The sequence below is a fragment of the Poecilia reticulata genome, chromosome 7, assembly GCF_904066995.2.
Source record: "Poecilia reticulata chromosome 7, P_reticulata-male-v2, whole genome shotgun sequence".
NCBI lineage: Eukaryota > Metazoa > Chordata > Actinopteri > Cyprinodontiformes > Poeciliidae > Poecilia > Poecilia reticulata.
In genome coordinates this window covers 6,326,636-6,353,491 of record NC_088836.1, presented here as the reverse complement: position 1 = coordinate 6,353,491, position 26,856 = coordinate 6,326,636, and the positions used below count along the sequence as shown (strand labels likewise).

At 40.7% G+C, this 26,856-nt stretch overlaps 3 protein-coding genes across 6 annotated transcripts in view; 2 read left to right on the top strand and 1 right to left on the bottom strand.

Annotated features, from left to right (window-relative positions):
• flna (filamin A, alpha (actin binding protein 280)) overlaps positions 1–12,607 on the top strand; it is a 53,738-nt gene extending 41,131 nt beyond the window's left edge. Inside the window, exons 31-49 of one of the 4 annotated variants that reach the window (XM_008412900.3) lie at positions 504–527; positions 1,615–1,862; positions 2,297–2,368; positions 3,000–3,099; positions 3,810–3,950; positions 4,036–4,164; positions 4,433–4,606; positions 5,435–5,596; positions 5,678–5,881; positions 5,966–6,118; positions 6,201–6,323; positions 6,415–6,681; positions 6,756–6,893; positions 7,662–7,777; positions 8,533–8,665; positions 8,748–8,924; positions 9,796–10,014; positions 10,091–10,288; positions 11,391–12,607. In XM_008412900.3, the coding sequence (XP_008411122.2) occupies positions 504–527; positions 1,615–1,862; positions 2,297–2,368; positions 3,000–3,099; positions 3,810–3,950; positions 4,036–4,164; positions 4,433–4,606; positions 5,435–5,596; positions 5,678–5,881; positions 5,966–6,118; positions 6,201–6,323; positions 6,415–6,681; positions 6,756–6,893; positions 7,662–7,777; positions 8,533–8,665; positions 8,748–8,924; positions 9,796–10,014; positions 10,091–10,288; positions 11,391–11,575 (2,963 nt within the window). In that variant the 3' untranslated portion in view covers positions 11,576–12,607. The remainder of the gene's footprint in view (positions 1–503; positions 528–1,614; positions 1,863–2,296; positions 2,369–2,999; positions 3,100–3,809; positions 3,951–4,035; positions 4,165–4,432; positions 4,607–5,434; positions 5,597–5,677; positions 5,882–5,965; positions 6,119–6,200; positions 6,324–6,414; positions 6,682–6,755; positions 6,894–7,661; positions 7,778–8,532; positions 8,666–8,747; positions 8,925–9,795; positions 10,015–10,090; positions 10,289–11,390) is intronic. The other 3 variants (XM_008412901.3, XM_008412902.3, XM_008412903.3) reach the window with 3 other exon arrangements.
• A 2,671-nt stretch (positions 12,608–15,278) lies between these two features.
• emd (emerin) lies at positions 15,279–19,811 on the top strand. The gene is made up of 7 exons (XM_008412899.3): positions 15,279–15,554; positions 16,272–16,346; positions 17,543–17,577; positions 17,684–17,760; positions 18,261–18,320; positions 18,817–18,873; positions 18,957–19,811. Exons 1-7 carry the CDS (start codon positions 15,476–15,478, stop codon positions 19,120–19,122), a joined length of 549 nt encoding a protein of 182 aa, XP_008411121.1. The 5' UTR covers positions 15,279–15,475; the 3' UTR covers positions 19,123–19,811.
• A 55-nt stretch (positions 19,812–19,866) lies between these two features.
• LOC103466952 (ninjurin-1) lies at positions 19,867–26,121 on the bottom strand. Its single transcript, XM_081608683.1, has 5 exons — positions 25,969–26,121; positions 24,786–24,916; positions 22,203–22,432; positions 20,155–20,286; positions 19,867–20,067 (listed from the first exon to the last, which is right to left on the bottom strand). The coding sequence occupies exons 2-5, from the start codon at positions 24,828–24,830 to the stop codon at positions 19,983–19,985; spliced, it is 492 nt and encodes a 163-aa protein (XP_081464809.1). The 5' UTR covers positions 24,831–24,916; positions 25,969–26,121; the 3' UTR covers positions 19,867–19,982.
• Between the last annotated feature and the right edge of the window lie 735 nt (positions 26,122–26,856).

Sequence of the window (26,856 nt, the reverse complement as noted above, 5' to 3'; positions counted from 1 at the left end):
TGTTCCCAAAAAAAATAAAAAATCAACTGTTAATATTATGCAGTCATCTGACTGTCCCTTAAATATTCACAAGTCATTATTTGCACTGACAGCAGTGTGACTGCAGAGTTGGCCGCTGTTTGGATTTGCTGTTAATCTGACAGATGAATGAACTTAATGTGTTAATTTGCTTGTGTTTGTGTGATTGCCTTTGTTTTCTCCAGCTGCATTGCACTGAGCTCTCCCTTTCAACATGTCCATCAGTTTTTATTTGCTGCTCAGGTCTCATTTTTCTGTGCGTTGGTATGTCATGTTGCTCACGCTGTGCTCCTCAGTTGCACCTCACCTATACTCCCTCCCCCTCCAGACACACACATGCACTTCACCACCACCGTTCTTCAGCCAACTGTCTGGAGCACAGTTAATGCCACCCAGCACCCCCACATCCTTATCTGACTGTCTTTTATTTGTCACCTTTTTTTCTTTTATCTTGCTCCCCTGCTTCTCACCGTTCCTTTTATCAGTCTCAATCGGCGGTCACGGTTTAGGTAAGCCTTCTGAAAGATTCGTAACAGAAGAATTGCTCTTTTTTTTTTTTTCTTCTCTTTTCGCATGGAGAATTAGTGGTACCAAACCTTAACAGAATATCCCATCCTGTGCTTTTTTTTTCTTTCAAACTCATTTACTTCTCTCATAACACTTCTTGACTCATGTTTTTATTGGACGGACTAAAGGACTAACAGCGTCAATAGGATGGCATGGTGGAATGGCTCTTTTAGCTAATCTAGTTATAGTTGTAGATTAAATTGAAACTTTTTAATAACAGATGACTAGTTGGTTACAAGTTACATGAGACTTGAATAACATGACTAGATCTGATCCAACTTTAACCTGGTCTCATGGTTGTGGAATGTGCATGCAATGTGTTTTTATGAAGGTAAACCTGGGAAGCTGTATGGAGGAGTGAACCTGCCAAAACTAAAAATGCTCATCAAAATAAAGACGCAACTTGTGGGGAATGTGCTACATAAATTATTTACATATTTTAGTCTAATCTTACAATTTTGTTTAAAAATATGTTTTGTAGTGTTTACTCAAGATTTCCTTTTTTCTCCAATGTTTTATTTGACCAAGTTTATTTTTTATTTTTTTCATGTTTACAATTTACCACCTTTGACAGAACTGTATTTTAACTTTACTGAATTTATCTTAACCTTTAAAGAACAATATCTCAATTAATTTGGGTGTTTATCATAGATCTTTGTTTTGTACTTGGCATCACAAAAAGTTGTTTTTCTTTTTTGTAAGATAGCTTTACATCAGAATGATGTACAAGCTATCCACAAACTCGCTTATACACTTTAAAAATGTATGAAAATACAAAGAAAATAAGATAAAAATTAATGAAGCCCATTAATCCAAAATGTGAACTCAGAAATGGGTTCAGCAAATTGAAGAGCCAAAAATGACAAAATAGTTTCAATCTATATTTGGATGCATTTAATGATGTATTAACAAATGTAATACACTTAAAATGGCTTGATTTTGGGTATTTGGCATGTTCAGTCTTCCATACTTTTCTACATATCGGACTGTAACAACAAATCACTTTATGCATGTTTTTGTTCTCCTAAGGCGCTGGTGTTGGTCCAACTATTCAGATCGGTGAACAGACAGTCATTACAGTTGACGCCAAGGCTGCTGGGAAAGGCAAGGTGACGTGCAGCGTGTGCACGCCCGAAGGGGCAGAGCTCGACGTGGACGTCGTCGAGAACGAGGACGGCACCTTTGACATCTTCTACACTGCCCCGCAACCCGGAGAGTATGTAATATGTGTCCGTTTCGGAGGGGAGCACATTCCCAACAGTCCGTTCCAAGTTACGGTGAGTTGCTTAATAGCAGATCTGCTATTCTTAAATGTTTGGCTTTAGATTGCTAAAGAAAGAAGAGTTGATTTTAAAATAAGAACCAAAGAAAATGAAACTGGAGAATTTTACATGTTTAAAACTTTTTATCACATAATTGTAGAAACAGATCTCTGGGCTCTCAAGCCAGTTTACCTTTCTGGTGTTACTTTAATTTCTTCAAAATAGATTAGCATAAACTTGAAGTATTTCTGCTTTTGCTCCAGATTTCCCAGGTTCTTCAGCAGAACAAAGCAGTGATGCTTCTGCCTTTCCTTATGAAGTCATTATTTAGAAAATCTTCTGGCAGTATGAGTGTTCCCTAAATCATTTTGTTTCACACTTCAATCCTTCATCTTTTGTGCCTTCTCACACCACCACCCCTTCTCTTCACCACCTCCCCGCCCTCCCAGGCTCTGGAAGGACCATCAGACCAGCTCATGCAGCAGAGACAAATGCCCCAATACTACGCTCAACAGCCCTGGGTACCTAACAAACATCAAGCTGGTCTTTAGCTCCATTTGTGTTTAGCTGCCTTATTTTTTTTTTTTTTGCCCCAGTTGTCATGCTTCCATGTCATTGTTTTCATCCCACATCGACTGCCTCACTTCATCAGACTCCATCAGTGTCTGTGTCTCTTTGCAGGTGTTTCATTCATGCTGATGCCTTTTTCTCATCACTTTGTTCCCTTCATGTGAAAAACTGAACCCCTCCTCCAACACATGAACAGTGCAGCTGAGCTTTACAATCACATCCCCATTGTGGAAGAGATTTACATTTCCCACAGATTGTATTTATTTATTTTTACTAAATAATTGTGCAGCTCTGTTGTTAACTGCTTCATGTGGAAATCGCTTGAGAAACAAAGCGATTTTTCATGAGAACCATCCTCCTCTCGTCTCTGACCCACTGGTTTTGTTCTCGCAGTTTGTGCTGGTGCCATCGTCTTGACCGTAATCCTCATTTGTCATTTCATTCCATGTCGTCTCATCCCTGCATTGGTGTTTTGGAAGCTTTACCTCTCTTGTCTTGCATTGTGCTGATGGTGTGCAACATGGCTTGGCAGAGGGCACACCATAAAGTCTGTAATCCTTTAATTTCTGTTCCGTCTTTCAGGCAACAGACAGACCAGTTGGGATGAATGGCCTGGATGTGGCAGGACTTAGACCTTTTGACCTGGTCATCCCATTCACCATTCAGAAGGGAGAGATCACAGGTAATGCATAAAGTTTAAATCTCGACATTCTGATTTCTCAAGAAAGGACCGGCTACAAGTGATAGTCGAGACCAACTAACCCAAGACCAAATCAGTACCAGACTCTATTGAGGCAGAGACGGAGCCAAGACTGTTGAGGGACTGAAACGAAGACCAGCGCCCCACATAACATGATGCAATAAAATATGAAGCACTACATTTGCTTGCTTCCGTCAATATGTTAACTATATTAGGTGACGTTAGCTGACAAACGGAAACTAGTGCCCTAAAACACGTAGTGTATGCACTACACAGGTAGCTAACATAACTTGTGTAGCTAATGACTACATTTTTGTGAGCTGCAGGCAAGGAATTTTGGTACAGAGGTAGGTTGCTAACATTAGCTAGCTTTGCTAACAGCACCTCAATCACAAATATATTTGGGGTGTGGATTGTTAACTGCAGTAACAAAATACATATTTAGGAAGAAGTTATGTTGTTGATGGATTTGAATCTGAGTGTTTTACATCCAATGAAAGCGAGGATGTTGCATAAAACTGACAATATTCTGGATATTTACTGATATATCCACAGTTGTGGTCTTGAGAAAGTCCAGAGCCCTCAATGTCCAAGACCCAGACAAGATGGGGTACAAGATGAGGCGGACTATCAAAGTAGCGTAGAGTACTAAACCACTAGTCACAACATATGCCTCTATTTTGTTTTTGAAGGTGAAGTCCGAATGCCATCAGGCAAGGTGGCCACGCCTGACATCACCGACAACAAGGACGGCACCGTAACCGTGAAGTACGGTCCCACAGAGGCCGGTCTACATGAGATGGATATTAAATACGACGGCATCCACATCCCTGGTACATCAGAGTTCTGAAATACCTACAGCTACTACAGTGCATTTAAACTGACTTTTTCATGCATTTCTCGGTTTTCCATCAACAGGAAGCCCCCTGCAGTTCTTTGTGGACTACATGAACAGCGGGAACGTCAGTGCCTACGGCCCTGGTCTTATCCATGGAACCGTGAACAAGCCTGCCGTCTTCACTGTTGACACTAAAGACGCTGGAGAGGGTATGCAGAAAAAACACCAACTTCTGTGTTCACACAAATGTTACATTTAAGCAGATCTGGTGAAGCATTATATACACATATTATAATGTGTATATAAAAAAAAAAAAAAAATGTCACACTTTTTTTCCTCCACAATGTACAACTGTCTGTCAAATTCCTCTATTTTGTGCAGAAACCTGACAAATGGTCCGGATTTTGATTGTGTTTATGAGAATGACTCTTACAGACACAAAAATACAACTTTGTGCGTTGCTGTATATAAACGCAGGTGGTCTTTCTCTGGCCATCGAGGGGCCGTCCAAAGCAGACATCAGCTGCATGGACAACCAGGACGGGACCTGCACAGTGTCCTACCTCCCTGTTCTCCCAGGGGACTACAGCATCCTGGTCAAGTATAACGACAAGCACATCCCAGGAAGCCCCTTCTCTGCCAGAATCACTGGTAAGGCTGCATTTTCGACCTGGCAGTCAAGTTCGCGGTCATGTCCCACATTTTCATTCCAACCTTTCAGATCGTATGTCATTACGAAATCAGTGACTGCTGAGAATTGGCAGGAGCATTTAACAAATGAGTGTTTCAGTCCTTTTTATCTTTGTAATCATCCTCTTTCATGGGTATTTCTTTGAGAAGAGTTCTTAAAGGACTTTATGAAGACATTTTCTGAACCCATGTATCAAGGTTTGCTTCATCTTAAAAGTCTTTCCCAACTTTGAAATCTTTGGTTTGTTTGGGTTTTTTTACTGGAAATTATGCTGAATATTTTTGTAAACAATCAGTTTTTTGTGAGATCTTCAATGAAAGTGTAGGAGTTTGAAAGGTTTTTTTTGTTTTAAGTGAATAGGTTTGTACTTGAATGACTGACTCATAGGTCAGAGTTAAATGGCTTACTGAACCATAAACTAGTGAAAAGAGAAGTCAGGTGCTGGACTGAAAGGAAACAATGCTCTCATTTTGCCAAATCTCAGGAAAACAAGAACTGAAAAGAAAACCTTCAGATTGTTGAAGTTCTTTGCAAATTAAAAGAAAACGGGATAAACATCTTCACTGGTTTATTAGCTCCGCCCACTGACGTTGATCGATGAGGATAATGGATCACATGAATTCATAAACCATGGCAGTAGAAATTAATTGAACAGAGAAATGCAAATAATATGTAAAAAAGACTTTATACTGCTGACCAATATAATAGTTGCTGCATTTGTTGCTCTACCATGGGGACCAGTGGATGTCCAGACATGCATGCTCTAATCAGCCGGTCCTTGTCTCCAGGTGACGACTCCATGCGGATGTCCCACCTGAAGGTGGGGTCGGCTGCTGACATCCCTCTGGACATTGGTGAGCTGGACATCAGCCAGCTGACCGCCTCGCTCACCACGCCCTCGGGCCGCGAGGAACCCTGTCTGCTGAAGATCTTGCGGAACGGCCATGTTGGTGAGTCTGCCGCCGATCGGTCCACAGGTCACCTCTTTGGAGGAATGCGATCGGTGCTTTAACCGTCACCTCTTCCGTCAGGCGTCTCGTTCGTGCCGAAAGAGATCGGCGAGCACCTGGTGAACATCAAGAAGAACGGACGCCACATCGCCAACAGCCCCATCTCTGTGATGATCAGCCAATCGGAGATCGGCGACGCCAGCCGTGTGCGTGTGAGCGGCCAGGGCCTGAGCGAAGCAAGGACCTTTGAGCCAGCAGAGTTCATCATCGACACTCGCGATGCGGGTAAACGCTTTTGGAGATTTTGACAAAATTATTCCGTCTGAAGAAAAAGGGAATTGAATATTAACTTTTGCCTATTGTTGCTAGGATATGGTGGCCTGAGCCTTTCCATTGAGGGACCCAGCAAAGTGGACATCAACACCGAGGATCAAGAGGATGGCACCTGCAAGGTCACCTACTGCCCCACAGAACCAGGAAATTACATCATCAACATCAAATTTGCCGACCAACACGTGCCAGGTGCTCACCATTAAACGGTCAGGGGTTAAAGGTCAGGAATACTGGGCTTTTGGCTTACTGAACCAAGGGATTGTGCACACAGGGAGCGCCTTCACGGTGAAGGTGACTGGGGAGGGCAGGATGAAGGAGAGCATCACCAGGAAGAAGAGAGCCGCTTCTGTCGCCAACGTGGGCAGCCAGTGTGACCTCAGCCTCAAGATCCCAGGTGACCCTAACAGGAAGTTGGGAAATCACAAGACAGAACATCCACTGGTTCTGTTGGTGATCTGACCTCCTCCTTCCCCCTCTTCCTTCAGAGATCAGCATAGCGGACATGACGGCCCAGGTGACCAGCCCCTCAGGTCAAATCCACAAAGCCGACATCATGGAGGGAGAGAACAACACCTACTGCATTCGCTTCGTCCCCACCGAGACGGGCGTGCACACGGTCTGCGTCAAGTACAACGGCATGCACGTGCCTGGCAGCCCCTTCCAGTTCACCGTCGGGCCCCTGGGTGAGGGCGGAGCCCACAAAGTTCGCGCTGGGGGCCCGGGCTTGGAGAGGGCCGAGGCTGGAGTACCAGGTCGGTGTGATCGGTGTGTGTGAGCAGTGTGTAGTTTCCGACGGTGCGGCTGACTCCTCTGTGCTGCTCCTCAGCCGAGTTCAGCATCTGGACCAGAGAGGCCGGGGCCGGGGGCCTCAGCATCGCCGTGGAGGGGCCCAGCAAGGCAGAGATCACCTTCGAGGACCGCAAGGATGGCTCCAGTGGAGTGTCTTACATTGTTCAGGAGCCGGGTGAGAGGAGACGCACTGAGCATGTGCAACAAATCAAACGGTTTTCATTGTTTAATGGACAGGAGTTCAACATGGAGCTCAGTTTATAAGGCACAGCCATCTAATAGTAACTTTATCAATTTCTCTTTTAAAAACTATGAAAAAGCCTTTTGTGAATAAATTTAATTGTTTGAACAATGAAACACAGCTAGAAAAATTAGAATATTTCCTTTACAACTCTAAAACTTTTTAGTATTGACAAATCTTGCGATGTGGGGCAAATAATTTTATTAAATTTTTTTGAAAAAGAAGTCGAAAAAGCTTTGACTTATTTGTTTGGTGATTACTAAATAATTTGTTGCTGAAAATGACAAAAATCATATACTGAAATTATAAATTGAAAGAAACCCAAATATCTAGGGGTGCACCACTAAATCTGCTGTTAAAGATCCGTAATTCTGGGAGATCAGATATTGGCTGATACACACTTGTGAAACTGATCTAATCCTCTGCCGCAAACGTCTGAAAATCAGCCACTGGCCCCCCTTGGACCGAACCACCAGGTCCCCTCTGCATATAAATGATGGTCACCCCACTGTTGCCGACTTTATCGTCATATTAGTTTTTTTTCTTCTCGGACAAAAAAAACAAAAAAAAAATGTTTCTACCAAAATTGGAGTAGGTCATGTTTTTCAAGTAATCTTGTACTCCTACAAATACTTCCCATGAGTGACTGTCTGTTCCTCGTCGTCCAGCTTCAGTGATTCTGACCGTTGTGTCCTCCTGCAGGCGACTACGAGGTGTCGATCCGTTTCAACGACGAGCACATCCCCGACAGCCCCTTCATCGTCCCCGTGTCCTCGCCGTCGGACGACGCTCGCCGCCTCACTGTTGCCAGTCTTCAGGTGAGGCTCTGAGACACACACACATCCGTGTGCATGCAGACCAGGCCGCAGTGCACTGCCCGCCATGCAGCAGCAGCAGCTTGAAGCTCAAGCCATCTGCATTCTGGGTATCAAACCAGAGAAGAAGTTGAGCAGTTTTAGTTTTGGGGCTTTAAACCACCTAATGAAACATGTCAGTTGATGCGTAGAAAAGGAGAAAACAGTGAGTAGATGCTGTGAGACTAGAGTGGAGAGGTGAAGCTGTATGATGAGCTGATGCTGCATGGGGGGGCAGTTCAGGGGCTTCTGGGAAACTCGAGGACTGTGTGTGTTTCTCGTGCCTCATTCTAAAGGCTCCCAACAGCCTTCCCACTGTGAAGCTGTGACAGGGCGCTAAAGGGTTAAAGAGGTTGGAAACGGGCTGTTTTATTTTCCCTTCCTGTCTCCTTGATCTCTCACACACACATTACCAAGCCTCACATCCTATTGATTTCAAAAAGAATCCTAGAAAATCTAGATTTGGGTTCTACAGATGTTTCTCTGGGTTCTCTTTTGCTCTCACACACTCCTTCACACAACTAAAGAACTCAAATTTGAGCAGATCCACTGATTCTCTGGGGTCCATTCCACCTTCTGTCTCTTCGCTACACAGCCTTCCTCTTTAGCCCTCTTAGCGACCTCCAGGTAAGATGAATACAAAACTCCTGCTTGCTGCTGTTGACTTGAATAGTAATCTCAGCTTGTGACTCAGTGTTGGAGTTTTTGTTGTCGAGCAGGAGTCAGGGTTGAAGGTAAACCAGCCGGCATCATTTGCCGTCAGCCTCAACGGTGCCAAAGGTGTGATCGACGCGAAGGTCCACAGTCCCTCCGGCGCGCTGGAGCAGTGCTGCGTCACGGAGATCGATCAAGGTAACGGAGGAGAATCCTTTAGAGAGCCAGCAGGGCTGTAGGAGTCTCTGTGTGACTTAACTCTGCTGTCCCCCTTGTCCAGACAAATACGCAGTCCGGTTCATCCCCAGAGAGAACGGCCTCTATCTGATCGACGTCAAGTTTAATGGAAGTCACATTCCAGGAAGTCCATTTAAAATCCGCGTCGGGGAGACGGGCCAGGCTGGAGATCCGGGCATGGTGTCTGCCTACGGACCGGGACTGGAAGGAGGCACCACAGGTAGCGCCGCCATCATGTCCATTGTCTTTGCAGAGTGTGTAATTAGATTTTATCCAGGTTAGAATAAGTATGCAAGCATGTCCTGGTCATTACAATAAAAACATTTAATTGTATCGCACAGTTTTTCCACATATACTACTGTGCAACCTCTTTAGCATGTAGCATGTTACTGCAATGTTTTGAAAATGCAAAATCCAGAAAATGCATAGCCTTTAGCATTGTGATTATCTTGTGTTGCTAATGGCAGTTAGAGTTGGGGAGGGGGGGTAAGGATCAAGGGGGAAAAATGAGAAACTTTTGGTTCTTCCTTCAAAACCGGCAGAAATCCTGAAGCAAATGTTACAAAAAACTGCAGTGATTCAAATTGTCAGATATTTCTCTGTGCTGATAATCACTGGCCAGTGTAGAGACGATAATATACCACCTCAAGATGTTTTTAGCCATTTCCAGCTGCATGTGCAACTGAGGGGTTCAAGCTCAAGACCCATAAATGTTGCAGACTACATTCCTACACCCTCCCTCATGTTTTCTGGGGAGCTCAGAAAAAGTCCTCATTCAACCTTTGTTCATTTTTTAAAATATTTTTTGCCCCCTGCTGGCCACTTTCAGGCATCCAGTTTATAGTAGTGGCTTCATTTCTCAGAACTAAACATTACAAACACTTTATTCTGTAGTTTGTTTTTGCACGTTTTATGTTACCATGATATCGAGTTGCATCAGAAATAAGGACGTGTGTAATAAGTACATGGTTAGAAGTTTCTCCATGGTGAAAAGTGTCTGGTAAACTTTGCTGCACAGCTCAGCTTCAAGAAACCTTGTGTTTTCTTACCCGGTTCATTGTCACGCTCAATTTTGTCCCGACTGCTTTTAGGAACGGCATGCGAGTTTGTGGTCAACACGAGCACTGCAGGCCCCGGGGCCCTCGCTGTGACTATCGACGGGCCCTCCAAAGTGAAGATGGACTGTGTGGAGTGTCCAGAGGGTTACAAGGTTACATACACTCCGATGGCCCCTGGAAACTATCTCATCTCCATCAAATACGGCGGCCCTTACCACATTGTGGGAAGCCCCTTTAAGGCCAAGATTACAGGTGAAGCGAGGTCTTTGCTTTTGGTTTGAAACGGTAAAATGAGATGCAGCCGCCCCTGACTTGCTCTGTTCTCCAGGTTCCAAGCTTGTGTCCAGCCACAGCATGCATGAAACCTCCTCGGTCATGGTTGACCCCGTGACCCGCGCCATCAGCAGTTCTCAGCAGGCCACTCCCACTCATTCAGATGCCAGCAAGGTGACGGTTAAGGGCCCGGGCCTGACCAAGGCGTTTGTTGGTCAGAAGAACAACTTCTGTGTCGACTGCAGCAAAGCAGGTAAGCCTTTATAATTCATGTATAAAATGTGGGCACTTAAGTTTTGACCAAAGATTATTTGATAATCTGAATTTATAGTAATTGCATATAATTACTATAAATTGTATTATCAAACTCTGCTTGAAAACCCCTTAATAACCAAACTTTGGCTTGAAAAGGGAGGCTGTTGAGGATTTACCACTGACCTGCTTGTGACTTTATTTTGTCTGACGGTGGATGGATGCTGTCCAGAGATTCTGTTTTTAGACTGAGACTTTGAGGCTAACTGTATGACTAAGTCACACCAATAGTATTTCTTGTTGGAAGCGGATCTCTGAATCCTTTTTTCCCTCGTTCCTTTTTGATTGCAGAGCAAGATTAGTGCATTTGTAACAATCAACCCGTTCCTCAATGCCAAATAAACAATGCGTAGTTCCATCACAACTTAATCATCACCGTCATACTGCTGACTACAACTCGGGGACTATTGTCGTGTACCTCAGGGATCAGTCATTACACCTGTTATTTCCCACTATTAGTCAGCATGGTGTACATTACCACTTCATCAGAACTGTTTTGGTTCACCAAATTCTCCTGTCGGCAAACTTAACAGAACCTAACGACACAGAAATGCTCCCATTCGTGCCTTCATTTTTTTTTAAATTTCAGACATTGTGCTGAATGCTCTGAGATTGTATTAAGTTGCATCAACTATTTATTCCAAAAGGGAAGTGAAATGTTAAAACTCGTATCAGAATATTTTTATGATTTGTTGGTCAGTAAGGATCTCTGATGGCAGTCAGCCTTGCAATGAATCTCAGTTTGATGCAAGACTGAAAGCTGGTTAATTTTCCAGTGATGATGGTTTAAAGGTAACTCTAAATAAGTGGACTTTTTGTCTAGATTTAAAGAAACTCAGTGTTTCAGCTGTTTTGTAGTTTTCTGGAAGTTTGTTCCAGATTCATGGTGCCTAGAAGTTGAATGCTGCTTCTGTCTTTGGTTCTGCTTCTGGGGATGCAGAGCAGATCAGAACCAGAGGTCAACTCTGACTCAGATGACTTATGATGCTCCCAATTTGTATTTTTTTTTTTTTACTATTTATTGAAACCTTTTCATTCTGCAGGTCGTAACATGCTGTTGGTCGGTGTGGACGGTCCAAAGGTCCCCTGTGAGGAGATCCTGGTGAAGCACATGGGCAACCGCGTGTACAACGTCAGCTACCAGCTCAAAGACAAGGGCGAGTACATCCTGGTGGTGAAGTGGGGCGACGAGCACATCCCTGGCAGTCCCTACCACCTCACCGTCTAATGGCCACTGCAGCAACCCGGAGGTCCCGTCCCGCTGGTGGCTGCTTACGGCTCCAAAGTCTTCCCATTGTTGCAAATTAAGATTCCCTGTGTGGTAGCAGTTTAACTCATGTGAGCCAGTTTGCTTGTTATCCTTCACTGTAATCCAGTCTAAAGAGCAACACAGTGAATGCTTGTTTCCTTCAGAAATGGGGAGGGGGGAAGACGCCCCTTTGATCACTGTAAACTACCAGAATATTTAACACTTTCAGCCACGTGTTGACCTTAAATTAGTGCAGAATGCCAGGATATTGTAGTAACAGGTTTTGGTCCCCAGCTTTAGATGGAAGGTTACTGTTTACACTGGAGGAGCTCTTACAGACATGAAAAATGGATTTTGGAGCTTCTATATGAGCAAATCACAGGACAAAGGTTTATAAACAACCCTTTTTTTGTCTTTTTTTTTATTTTTTGGATTATTTTTGTGTTACAGTGACATTACTTTGACCTGTGTCTGTATAAAACTCAGCTTGTCGCTTGTCGGCGTTGCCCAGTCAAAGCTCACCCTCGCTCGGCTTTTCCGATCATCCGTCATCGTTTTAATCTGCTGCTAGTGTGATCCAGTTTTACCCACTGCTGTCCTTTAGTAGACAGGAAATCAAAGGGTGTGCTAACATGTATTTAGCTTTCTCTGAACACGGCTGCTGGAAGATGTCGCTTTGTGTGGCTACGTTAGACACCAGCGTGCGCTCCGCATATCCTTTAAGATTGGGAAACTCTTTCCGAGGAGGTTTTGGAAAAAGTTCTGAGTCGATGACCAACGGGTCGAAGAAGGGAAGTTTTCAAACTTGTCGAAAGAGTTTATAGTTAAAGGCTTTGCTGCGGTTTAAGTCTTTGTTTTGCATTTCACCCTCCATTAGAGCATAACTCTGCTTTGTGCCTTTATCTGTATTTCGAAGCTAAATAACAGAATTTTGTCCAAATTAAAAAAAGGCTTTTAAAGTGATTGTAAGACAGTATTTTGATACACAATAAAGTATTTTTCTCAATCGAACAGTTGTTGTTTATTTACACTCTGCTGCCAACACATTTTTATGAAACACTTTTAACTAGTGCTGATTCACTCTGCCACCAGAGGGAGCCGCTGAACGGCTCCCTCTGGAGGCGTCGATGTTTATGTAGACCTTGAGATCGCATGCCTCTATGAAATGAGTGAGTCATTTGTATTTTAAAAAAACAAATGATTGTCGGCAGAAGTCATGTCTGGTCTGATTCACAAATTCAACTTCATGGTCCATGAACGGCTCGGTGTCGTTTGGACTGAAGCAGGTCAGCAGATCGACATGAAAATGACAGGAAGAAGAAAAAAGTATGAAGAGTTCTCAATCTCAACACAATCTGCCCATCAGAACAAAACTGGGAGCACAAAGATCTTTTCAGCTGATTGTGTTTTATGGCAGTATGTTAAATGTAAGGGGTGGAAATGAACAATTCTTATTCTAATTCAAAAGCACTTATTAATCCCAAATGGAAATTAAATAAAAATACTATATCAAGAGGAAATGGGAATGCATTTCAAAACAAAATGTAAATTAAATTCAAAAAACTTTATTCAAAGTGAAATTAAATGTAGCTTTGAAACCAAACAATCTTTCCAGAGCTCTGAGGAGCCTGATGGGTGTCAGACGGCACGTCCACGAAGGAAAATGTTCATATTTCAGCTGATCTGTAACTGAAGACGAGAGGCAAAATTATTGCTGGTTGGTAGGGGTCTCCATGGTAACCATAAGTCCTCTTCCACCTGGCTATCAGCTGTTGGGCAAACATGCCAGGAAAAGGACTATTCAGTCCTACCATCACAAATGTAAACATCCAGTTAGCTAAAATCTACTTCAACTGGAACTGTATGCTTAGGTGAGACTAAGTTATGAGCATTTTGAGCTTTTTGGCAACAAGTTCTGCAGGTATGTTTGGCATGAAGAACAGAGGAATGTGCGCCTACCGTTTAGTACGATGGAGGATCTTTAATGCATTGGATGAGTTTTCTTCTAAAGGTTCTGGAAACATTAAATACTAAATATGAGTAAGTCCATAGTGAAAATGAAAATTGCTCACTTTGGTGAGCAATTTTCAACAATACCCTCCACTGGGTATTTCAACAATATAAGAGTCTGAAATTCAACCTATAAAATTCAACCCTCTCAGTTCCTCGATCTAGATCCTGAAGTTTCCACAGAACTGCTGTACTCAGATTATTCTGTTTTAATTTAAGACATGTTCGAAAGGCTTGACAAATTCTTCCACATCTGTACGTTTTGCAGCAACATAACTGAAATAAAATGAACTAAGGCACGAAAAACATCTAATGCTGATCTAATTTAATGTTTCCTATATTCTCTCTCCCCAAACAGTGCATATCTATGGATGGATATCTACATAGATGGAACATGAGATAGCATCTAGGCAGCCATCTGATGCTTCTTTTCTCTGGAAACATTTTTTAAATTCTTCTTGCTGTATCAAAATGTTAGAATAAACTCTTCAGACAAGCATAACTTCAGGTGTGTGTGTAATTATGTTTGTGTGTAGAGACGGAAATAACTTGGATCAGGTTCTGGCGAGTCCTGATTGTCAACTTGTGTCTCTGGGTTTTCTTGTGTTTGTGCCAAACTTCTCTAGAATCAGTGCTGCTTTCAGTTTGACTTACTGACAGCAAAGACATTGTTAGTCTGAGAGTATAAATAAACACACACTTCTGTTTGTAGCATACCTGAAAAAATATTTCAGTGCTTCATTCATAGGGACAAAAAAAAAACTATTTCCAAGCTTTGCAAAAAACTAGATGAACAGAACAAGAAAGAGCTTTCCACAATATCACCAAATAATAACTGAATAAAAAATACTCATAGGCAAATCAATGCAAATTAGAACTAAAGAATAAAACAATTCAAATGAAAAAAAAGAATGCCATAAACAACTTTTGCTTCTGTCAGCAATGTAAAACAACTAGATCTGAGATCTGAGTCGTCTCACCTGGTTGAATGAAGGATCAGAGGCAGAGACTCAGACTGCTGAGGCTGAATGTTGTTACTGCTGCCTGGCCGTCAGGAGATGTATCGACTCGTCTCAGGTTTTTAATGTTCAGCATCTTTTTATCAGTTCTACCTGGAAGCCTCTCAGTTACAAACCGAAACAAATTATATTTTGTCCCTTTTATTGCTTGTTGCTTCTGTCACGTCAGGTCTGCTACATTATCAATAAATATATAATATATTGTAACATGTAACTTTCCAAAAAACTGCAACCTCAGATTAAAAGCAACATCAGCACTGAGGCCCCCGAACACTATAGGAGTACATGTGAATGTTAAAAGAAAAAAAGAAAAATTATGAAATACATGACTATAAGCATTTGATATTTTTATAATTGGGAGCTGCTCCACCTGAATTTAAAAACATCCATCTGTGGTTAATTATTCTATATTATGTGTTTTACTCAGAGATGAAGTTCCTGAAAATAAATGGACTTGTAGGTAATATTCTAATCTATTGATTGGATCGTTTTGTGCAGATTTTAAATGGTTATATTTCAGAGAATCCCATTTCCTCCTTTGTGAAAATTAAAATGATTGCTTCGTGATGGAATGCGTCACAGTAACGCCCAGTTCATTTTCCTGCTGCACCAGTTCCACCCCTCCACCTGTTCTGCTCCACCCAGCCGCTGACTGCTGACAGGTGAGCACCTTCTTTCAGATCTTCAGGTCAGAATGTGTTTCGGTTGCACCAAAATAATGGAAATATAACTTTTAAGACGTACTTGTTCTGCTATTTTTGTTTCTGGTTGGCTTTTTCCGGCTGTTTCTGCTGTTCAGCCTGCTCTCCTGTCAGTTCACCGTCTGATCAGGATCCTCCACCTCTTCAGGATGCCTATCATCAATAAAACGGATGCCCAGCTCAGCGATTTACTGACTGACTACGGCATCAAGCATGGACCAGTAGTGAGTAGGTATCAAACTGGGAGGCTCAAACTGGTGGCACTCATACTTCCTTTGTGTTTCAACCATCAGCAGTTTTTCTTTGGCAGCTGCAGATAAACGACTCAATGTAATCTAATAGAAAACATTTTAACTAATCAATAAAATAAAATGATGCCTTGTTACATAACTAGGATCAAATAAAATGGATGTACCTTACTTTTATTTACTTTTTTTTGTAAAGTGCCCTGAGACACGTGTTGTGAATTTGTGCTCCATTAAAAAAATACATTATACATTACATCCTTGTTATTCAGTTACTTATTCAGTAACTGCAGGTGATGATTTTACATAAATATGTTTTTTGCAGTGTTTGCTAGTCAACAACAGGTACAGTGAATGGTTAAGTTCTCACATTTATTCAAAATATGGTTACAAGAACCAATGAGCTGCTTTACGAAAGGTTTGTTTATAGACTATAGTTTGATTAGTGGTGTAAAATGATCACTTAATGGTGATGCATTTAATTAGCATGAGGTACATTGAGTTGCTAGATAAGAACAATATTACATGGTAATTACAGTTTATGATATTTTTTAACATGATATAATTTATTATTGACAAAAAAAAAATGCATCACATGATTGTTATTTTTACATTATGTATTAGCTGTCATTATGTTATTACTGATTGTCACCAGGTTTGGTGTGAATTGTGTTTTGTGACGTGAACTTTCTGACCACAGACTCCACTCGAAGTCTGTATGAGAGGAAGCTGGAGGAGGCCATGGCCAAGGACCGGACCTTCTACAGAGAAGAAGGTAGCGCGTTTCACTCAGACAAAACTGTAAAGTTCATGTTTTATTTGGTCAAGTTTGATAAATTGCTGCACTTTGATTTTGCTTCAAATGCCTGGAATTTGACCCATTTCAGTTCATGCAGCAAATTTGTCTCATAATTATCCACATCCCAAGTATTTCTAAGCATCCATCCATCCATCCATCCATCCATCCATCCATCCATCCATCCATCCATCCATCCATCCATCCATCCATCTTCTTTACACCCTTGTCCCTTAGAGGGGTCGAGAGGGTTGTATTTCTAAGCAAAAGAGGAAAAATTAAAATCGCTGGTCTTTCATTTGTTTTTGTTTTTGTTTAGTGTTTTTTATGACTGGTGTAAAGCATTACCTTGACTGCTTCTGGAAGTTGTATATTCTGGTTATTCAGTTAAATAATAGAAAAGGAGGCGACACCAACCTGCCAGATAAAACAGAGCAGATCTCTGATTTATTTACTTTTAACAAACTTGTTATGAATTTCTGGATATAAACAATGTTTGAACTTTCTTTTCATTTTTCCCACTTAGTCAGATTTTAGATAACCAAACAGAACCCAATCCATGCATGCACAGAAAACACAATGAGATCTTTAAAGCCTTTGCTTTGTTGTTGTTGTGATTCATTACCTGATCTCCAGCTCTTATGAAATACACCTGAATATTTGTGTGAGCCATTGCTTTCATTTTCCCTGAGGGTTTAAGAAACATTAATTATGTAGGAAGGATCCATGTCATCAAACTGATCCGCCAAATAGTTTCACTTTAAATCTGCCGCTGTGGCTTTTCCCCTTTTCCTTCCTGGTTGTTCAGAGACGATGAATGATTTAGATCAGTTCATTTTAACCCTTTAAGCAGCTTTATGATTCTTACTGCATTGTGACACAAAGGAAGAAACAAGAGCAAAATGGTAAAGAAAAGAAAATAATCTCTTTGATCAGATAACTCTTGCTTATTTTCAGTTCTTTCCTCTTGTTTTTCTTGGCTAACTACACAATTCAAGTTTTTCAAATGTAATGATGATGATAGCAGATGATGATGTCATCTGCTATTTAAACTATCTAAACTCTGTGGATACTTCACTTATTCCTGTATTGCTGTATTTTATCCTGACAAATTGAATGACATAGTTTATGTAAATGAGTTCAGAAGTGTAAGAATGTTTGTTGTTGCCATGCAGAGGAGGAAATCACGTACATCATATGTCGCCATCCGGTGAGTCCTGATCATAAAAGCTTTCGTCTTTGTCTTTGTGCCAAACATTTCTACTCCGGAAGTCACTAATAATCTAATGATCAACAGCATCTTTTCATTTTGACAGAGAAGAAAGAAGACCTCAGCACAGTTTTTGCCTGGCTCTGAGCAGAATGGAGATCAGCCACTGGACCAAGCTGAAGAGTGAGTGTTGCTTTTTGAACCTGACCATCAGGCAGACACATGAAAGATGAGATAGAATAAAAATAGTAACCACAGAACAGAAGGAGCCGTTTCAGATGAGAGCTGAAACAACAGAAGAAGTCCAGTTGTCTTCTTCTCAATCAGATGGTCGTGTCCTGGACGACACCAGGGTACTGTAGCTTATTGAGGTCAAAGGTTATTTGTTTATATGACCATCTTCACATGAAGAGTCATGTGGTCCTCATCAGGAGTGTCCACTACCAACTTTCAGCTGCTTTTAGAATCTGACACAGTGGAAATATTCTATTGTTCACGGAAAACAATAGAAAACCAAACTAAGGTTTTTACTGGCTGAATGACCAAGAAGAAACGATTTCAACTGGTCTGGTTTTAAAATAAAACTTTGTTGCAATGTTTGCTCAACGTGTTTATTTAAATTTGATGTTTTTATGAAAATGTGTCTCTTGTGCATGAGGCTGTGCTTTCTTCTCTGTGTAAAGGATCAACCAAAGCAGCAGCTATGAACCGTCTGATGATCTGAAACTGGAACAACTCACAGAGTGAGTGTTGGGTTGCTTTGTTTTCTTTACATTCCCACCACTTATGTTGATGCTTAAGTTTTCTTTAAACAATAAGTGAGACGTATGTAATAAAAGAAAGTGCATTAACTATGGTTGCTAATCTCACATTCTAGATGATCAAATGATTGGAATAAGTTTACAGAAAACTTGATTTAAATCAAGTTTTGATATTATAAATGTGTGTTTAAATGTGAATTTATGTCACTGATCTTCAACATAGCAAATTTTCCTTCTAATCAAACTGTGTAAAAATACAGATCTTATTTTCAGTTTATGATCTAAGAAACTATTCATGAAAAGCATGAGAATGGTTTCATTTTTTATTTCCTGGTGAGATGAGATGAACCTATGTCAGTCTGCTCATATTACAGACCAGGATGCAGATGAGGGGAATCTGTCCTTTATCATTTATTTATTATGTTTCTATGCAGATGATCATGTTCTGTTTGTTTGTGTACAATGTCCCGTTCTCCAGGATGGACCAAGAAAGCAGCACTGAACTGGATCAACAGACCCAACAGAACCTTCATCTGTGAGCTCTGCTTTTTGATACCTGCATGTTAGATGAAAAAAAAGTCTCTTTCCTGCTCTACATCTTCCCTTCCTCTGTCTTAGTGTGTCTGTGAAGACAAGCCACACAACAACCAGTCACAGCAAACTGAAAGTCAAAGGGCCAATCAGACGGCAGTCGGCAGGAAAAACACGGATGGTGATCCCAGCGGTGCTGGTGCTGACCGGGTTAGCAGCTGGATGCTACTACGCCCTCCCCACTGTGATGTGAAATCAGATTCCTGGCTTTGTTTTACTTATTTGTGCATTTTTTCTTCTTCTCTCAGAATGTAATATTTTACCCAGTTAGTCAGCTCAGAAAGTTTACAGGTCTAAAGTTCACACTCCATTTCACTGCTGCGTCTGCTGAAACAGAAGCATTGAAAATCAGTCATTCTGCTTAGCAACATCCAGCCTGGCCATGCTCCTTTATTATGACCATGATTGATTCCAGTTCCATACTAAGCTACACTAATTTTTCTTTCCCTTGAGCGTACTGCTGGACCATCACTTCTCCTGCTTCATCTTCTGAACCCTAACTTGATCACAGAGCATGATGGCCTCTCATACCAAGTCTGCTTGAGGCTACTTCCTGTTAGAAGCGAGTCGTTCCTTCCCTCTGTTGCCATGTGCTTGATCACCATTATAGATTGCTGCAAAGCGATCCAGTGTAATCAGATCCTTAGATGGATAACCTCTTCCAATCTGAATTATCAACTACATTTGAGTGAACTGGATGATAAATAGGATAGAACTGAATTTATGTTACTGAACGTGAATCTGTGTGTGTGACAACACAGGATGGATTTGATTATGCACTTCTGGATACATTTTTTTTAACCTTGTAAAAAGTGTGTTGAGATGTTGTTTGCTTGTTTTGACAATAAAGGGTAACTGTTTGTATTTTTACCACATCAAAAACTGAAGACTGGTTTATATTTTAGAATAAAAAGTGCAAAACATTGATAGTAAAACATAAGAAAAACAGACATTTTATTCAAGATTCAAAAGTATTGGTAAAAACAAAGTAACTATTTGCATTTGTATTTAAAATAAAAATAATAAATAAGAATCTGAGGGGCCCATGGTGTCCTATGGGACCCCGGTCTTAGTCAGGTTAACAGGCAAAGGAGGCAGCTGAGGTTTCAGAGGGATGTCCGGCACTACGCTGTCAAAACTGAGAAAAAATATAAAATATTGAAAACAAAGCATTATAAGTTGTGGTAGGTGTGTGTGTATGTGTGGTGTGTTGCTGTGACCCCACCTCATCGAATGGCCCTGGAACCCGAGCGCAGTGATGAAGATGTTGATGAGAACCGTGAAGAAGACGAACACCGTGGCCATGTTGTTCATCGTGTCCAGCTTGGTTTGTTTCTGTACATCATTCAGATTATACCTCACTGCAGGCACGAAACAAAACCACGTGAACTTCATCAAACTTTAACGAAGGACAGAAGAGATGGAGAACTAAAGAGTCTGGCACAGAATCTGAGACATTTAAAACTCGTGTGATGTTGAGACTGAAGGATAGAAGCTTTATTTGAAAAGATAAAAGCTTTCGTCTGAGACATCTCTATCGCCCCCTGGTGGCTGTTCAGTAGTAAGTGCTACATCTGTGGACCAACAGAACATGAGCTCCAAAATATAATCAAATCGAAGTCTAACATTTTAAAGAAATATCTAATTTTTACCTTTTTTTCTTTTCTTAATATTTAAATAATCAAAATGTAGATTTTCAAACAACTGAGCTGTTAAATAATGCATAAATAAAAATGTTACTTATTACTGTATTTTAACAAAATATTTGTGAACTAACATACAACACATTAAAACAGAAAGAAAGCTTGGTTTCTTTATCAAATTCAGTCAGTCAAGTTTATTTGTATAGCACGTATTTGCAACAATCCCGACCCCACTAAGGGACAAGGGTGTAAAGAAAATGGATGGATGGATGGATGGATGGATGGATGGATGGATGGATGGATGGATGGATGGATGGATGGATGGATGGATGGAATTTGCAACAAGGCAGCTCAATGTTCTCTTTACATCATAAAACTGATGTTATTTTACATCTTGATTTTTATACCATCCTCCCTGACTGACAGACTGGTGTGCAAACTGGCAGATCTGGGAATCCCCTCTCCCACCTGTCCTGAATTAAGGACTTCTTTATAGATCACAAACAAAGAGTCTGCGTGGGCCCCCATACTAAGCTGTGTGCTGAGCCCTCTGCTCTTCACGCTGCACACATGATTGTGTTTCAGTCCATTAAAGTACCATTCTTGTTAAATTTGCAGACAGCATAACTGTAGTGGGTCTTGATCTCAGGAGGGAATGAGTCTGTCTACAGGAATGAGGTGGAGCAACTCACAAAGTGGTGCACAGATAACAACCTGATCCTAAACACAGCCAAGACCAAGGAGATCATAGTGGATTTTATCATTAAGGAAAAATTCAACCAATATACATCTGTGAATACCGGGTGGAGAGGATGTCAAACTCCAGTTTCCTGGGAGATCATAACCTGACCTGGGACGTAAATACAGTAGAACTGAGAAAGAAAGCCTGTTGTCTCTGTGGTTCTCCAGCTGCACAGCAGCACAGAGGAAAACTCTCCAGAGACTCATACAATCTGCCCAGAGGACCATCAGCTGTTCTCTGTCTTTTCTTGAAAATCTCCAGATCCCACTGCCTCAGGAAACCAGGAACGTTTTAAAACTCTCCTCTCACCCTGATCACGATTTGCTCCAACTGCTGCCATCTGGCTGCAGATACAGGAGCATTGAAGCAACGACAACCAGGCTGAAGAGCAGTTTATACCCACTAGCCATGCGGGCATTAAATGCCATACTGGTTCTATTTATCACTCAATTTCATAATAGGCAAAGTAATTTTATTACATGGTTTCCATAATGACAATAAAGATTATCGATTATTATTAAATGCATAAAGTGAGGAGAATAAAGACAATGGATTCATTTCATATGAAAAGAAAAATGTCCAAAGTGTTGTTGGATGTTTTAGCTCGATGTTTTCACCCAGCGCTTCAAACAGTTCAATCTCTTTGAGACAGACAAAGCTAGGTTTTTATGTAGTTTTTAATATTTTAATTAAAATCAGACATGTATGCAGACATGCAGCATGTGAACTACAGTGTTGACTGATCTACACGGTGTCCCCAGGACACGGATGACTTTTAGCCCCGATTTTGTAAGCCACACTCTCTACAGTCAGAAATGTGCTTTGACAGAACTAACTTACTGCTATAAGAACAACGATGGTGGTGAAAAAGGAAAGCGTGGGAATCACTTGCCAATAAAGACGAGCAGCAGTCCCACTACCACCTGCAGCGTGATGGACAGAGCGAGCAGAACGATGAGAGGCATGTAGAAGTTATACTCTGGGCCAGCATACAGGATGGTCTTCAGCTGGGACGAGTTGGCCATCAGCAAAGCAACATCCAGCATACTCTGAGCTGCACTCTTCTTAGTGGCATAGTGGTTCATGTCAAAGGAGGGGGGTCTTTTACCGGTCTGAACCTGAAGGGTAAAGAAAACATTCACTCTCAACAACATGTCACAAGATAAGAAGATTTAGAGATCTTCTTTCTGGGTCTCTATGTTTTTTTTTTCCAAACACTGTCATGTTTTTGTGTGTTATTGGTCTCTGTATTTGGGTGTGGCAGCATGAAGAATGTGTCATGGCGCTGCGACAGGTGATGACTCACCTGGGCCAGAGGAACAGGCCAGACCCAGCATGTGCTGCGTTCGCTGTCGACATTAAAACCTGCCGTGTTTCATGAACTAGAACATGCATGTCCCGTCAGATGCTCCTATTTTATGTGCTTCCTCTACCTCCACTGCTCTGAGCTAAACTGACTGGCTTCCATAATACAAGTTAGAAACTGAGTTAAACATTATTTTATTCATTCAATTCAAAGTTCAAACTATTCTGAACTTTACTTATTTTTGAAAGCTTTTTTAAGCTTTCCTTATGAAAGTTCTGCCTGTCATAAAGTGTTTTCCTTCGGATTTTAATGATGGTAGTTATCAAAATATTGATTTAAAAAAAACCACAACAATCTGGACAAATCACGTCTGCAGAATTACAGGCTAATTTCTCCAACCTAAATTTAAAAAAAAAAATGTTTCGACAGTTAAATAGTTTCTTAACAATGATCAACCACTTTGACATCTTTCTGTCTGATTTCCATGGTAACCACAGCACTGAGACTGTGGAACACCACAGGTCCAAATGCTGTGCAGTTGGACCTCACAGCATAAGACGCAGTTGACCAGGACTTTTTACTGAAACGATTAAAGTGCTGGGTCAGATCTGCTGGTTCTGGATTGGGTCCAGAAGCTGCATTCAGTTTAATCTAGATTCTAGAACAAACTTTCAAAAACTGCAAAAATGCTGAAACACTATGAATCAATACTAAAACCACATTTGTCTAGAGTTGACTTTGATTATTAATAACTGTAACACATAATTCTAGTCTGACCTGTAATGTTTCTCTTTTGTTCTGTTTGGTAATTGTTTTATGTTTTCATCACGCAAAGTAAACTGAACTTGTTGATTAAGTTTGGAATACAAATTTCTTTGCTCTGTAAAAGCAAAGAAATCAAAAAATATTCCAAAGTGGTCTCCCTTTTAAAAGCCACTTTTGAATATTTTTGGATACATATGCAATTTTTATATTATAGATTTCCATTTAAGCTCAATGTACACAGAACTAAAGAATAACATGCTGTCATATGCAATAAATTTAACTTATTTAATATTCCTGAAAAGCAATTTTATGTCGATAGCTCAATTCATTAAACATAAACACATTTTATGGACTATGACTGATGTTTTAAAAACTATTTCTGTTAATCATAATTTTGTCCTTGCAGCTGCAAAGAAAACACAACGTTTAAAATATGAATATTACATCACACAAATAAAACATTTCAATAAAGAAACGTGGGATAAATGAAAAGCAAAGCTTATTATTCCCAAAGGTAAACGTGATCTGGAGCTGAAAGACATAAAATCCCCTGAAGACAAACAGAAAGTGTGTTGTAGTCTCACGAGTTATAATTTTGTTGCTAAAACAAATGGGGTTGGTAAAAATAATTAAATTGTGAATGTAAAGAATACATTTTACATTTAGGACATGTGGTTGAATACTTTAAATGCTTTTGGACAATCTCTCTGCTTCACCTTTCTCTGATGGAAACGTACAATCAAAACACAATGACAAGGCGTTAGGCATGCAGCTCCGCCCAGTCATGCACATGGGTGGATGTCATGTCACACCTGGGTGTAACTCTCACTGCAAAGCTTTCATTCACCTCAACACAATGCTTACAAGTGTGATGTGTAAACACCACGGTTATGAACAGATGTGTTGTTTTTCCTGTAAAGATTGTTTGAGATATGATTCCCATCTGGGAGTAAAGATCCATTAAAAAATCATTTAAGAACCTTTTTGAAAACAGAGCTGTGGACTTTCTGGATTTGCTGCAGTAAAAGTGAATATAGGAGTTGTAACGCAGGTTTGGTCAAATTCCAATCCCCCTTTCTTGGAGACCAAGCTAGTGTGACTCTTTTCAGTCAGTGGGAATGATCTGATCCATTAACAAAGAGCAGAAATTCAGATATTTACAGATTAACCGCAACATTTCTTAAAGCCTATTGTGATTCCATTTGTGCTGTTGATTTTGTCTGTAGTATATATTCAGTAGTCAAACTACGGAAAATATCATTTAGTTTAATATGTATCTGGGTTTTCCATCAACAATCTCCTCGGTGTTTTGTTTCACATCCACTTATTTCGTTCACAGAAGTAAAGTTATATTCGATCCTGAATTATGTAGTGAGACTGGGATGTAAAAGCGCACTTACCTCAAAGTCCCCCATTGTATTTAGAGCCTCATCTTCTCTCTTCATCCTGTGATCTGAGGATCAGCTTTGCTCTCCGATGGCTCTCTGTCCGGCCTCAGACAGCCCTGCTGTAGCTGAGGAGCTATGGAAACCTGAGGGTGTTGATAAAACCCAACAGGTCTGGCCACTCCACCTGTGTTTCAGCAATATTTCCATGCTCCTCCCACCAACTTTTCACCTCCAGAATCATCTTCCTGTTTTTCTCTCTCCCTTACCTTAGAAAACTCTGAATCAATTAGCACTATAAGTGGAGTCACTTAAAACGTCACTGAAAGCATTTAAAACATTACCAATCATGTTAAAGGCTGAGACAGAACCATGTTTGCCGCCATTCTGGACAGAAAAGTGCATGATGATGTAGTCCATTTAAAACGGGGGTGGAAAATAACTAGTTACTCTCATTACTGTAATTAAGTACAACGTGTTTGCACTTCAAGTTTACAAAAATGTAACTTTTACTTCTTCTCGAGTTTGTTTTGAGTTAAGAATTTTACTCAGGTCCCTGGTGTCAGAGCTGCTGTAACAGAGTTGAGACACAATCTGAAGAGAAAATAAACTAAGAGTCAGCAATGGCGACCAGCTGCTGCTGTTGACATCCAGATTGCGTTTTTATTCGCCGACTTGTATTAGTAAACAAACTGAGCTCAAATACAAAGAAAGGACTAAAACTCTGATTGTAACTATGGTAACTCAACAATCAAACAATTTCTATATTATTCTTTGCACTTGGTCCTGGGTGTCAGAACTGTTGTAACAGAGTTGACGCACAATTTTAGCACTTGAAGCTTCGGAGCTTGTAAAAGAGAACAAGTGTCTTTCCACAGAAATGGACCGTAATAGGAGTAATCAGGAGTTTACCTGACCCCTAAAAGGACACTCAATCTGCTTTAACAGCCAACACTAAACAGAACAAAAAAATAAAATAAAATAATAAAACTTGTCCAACATGGAGATGTTGAGATTTAACGGTCCTCCGTAGAGACGTTAAGATCCAACGGTCCTCAGAGCGAGTCAACACCAACCTCGCCTGAGAAAACCAGCCAAACGGTGCACAAAAACCTAACTACACGACCAATTCTGGTTAATCATGATGTTAAGTATCCCAAACGGTAGCCTTGGTACTTTTCCCCACCCGCATACTGACCTGAAGAGAAAATTAACAGAGTCAGCAATGACAAGCAGCGATGATGTTGACCTCCAGATTGCGTTTGAGGCAAACCGGAAGTCCATCCCAAAACCAACCTGAAAGCAACGCCCCCCAGACAAAGGTTTTGCTTCTGTCCCCACCTCAGGAAAGCACTATAAATACAGACAGATTAAAATGCCGAACTGCAAATGATTAAATAAAAAAAAAACTGTGGTGGCATTTTTAGGTGCACAACACTGAGTTACATTTGAAGTCATTTGAATTTTCTGTGTGAACATAAAAATAAAATAAGATTTTAAAATAATCTTTTTAAACAGCATTGATTTTGCCACTGGGTCGGTAATCAGAATCAAATGTCATTAATTGGAAGACAGAGGAGCAGGAGAAACCCATTAAGCTTAGTTCAAGTTAAGAAAATCCACAGCTGTACTTCAGGAATCAGTTTAACTACAAGTACGATAACAGTTACAGTTTTATCACACAGAGTAAATCTAGTTTGGTTTATGTTCAATATTGTGAGCATGTAAACATTCTGAATAATATTTTGGGGTTAGGATCCGAATTTTGTATCACATCCAAGCAAATGTAAGCTGGTATGACAATGAAAGCCCTTGAGTTCTTCAACAACAAATATAAATAGTGAGTTGCTTCTTATTCTAATTTGTATTAGCTAGAGCTGAAAACAGGATCACATGCTTAGTTTGGGGTCAGTTTTTTTTTTTTTACCATCTTTAGATAGGAGGGATGGGTAAAGTATTGGAGAATGGACGTGATGAAGGTCAGAACTGCCAGGTTCAGAGAAAGAGGAGAACCAGACAAAAGTTTCATAGATATAGTGAAAGATGCAGAGATGATGACCTGTAGCAAATCTTAAAGACAGCAGCT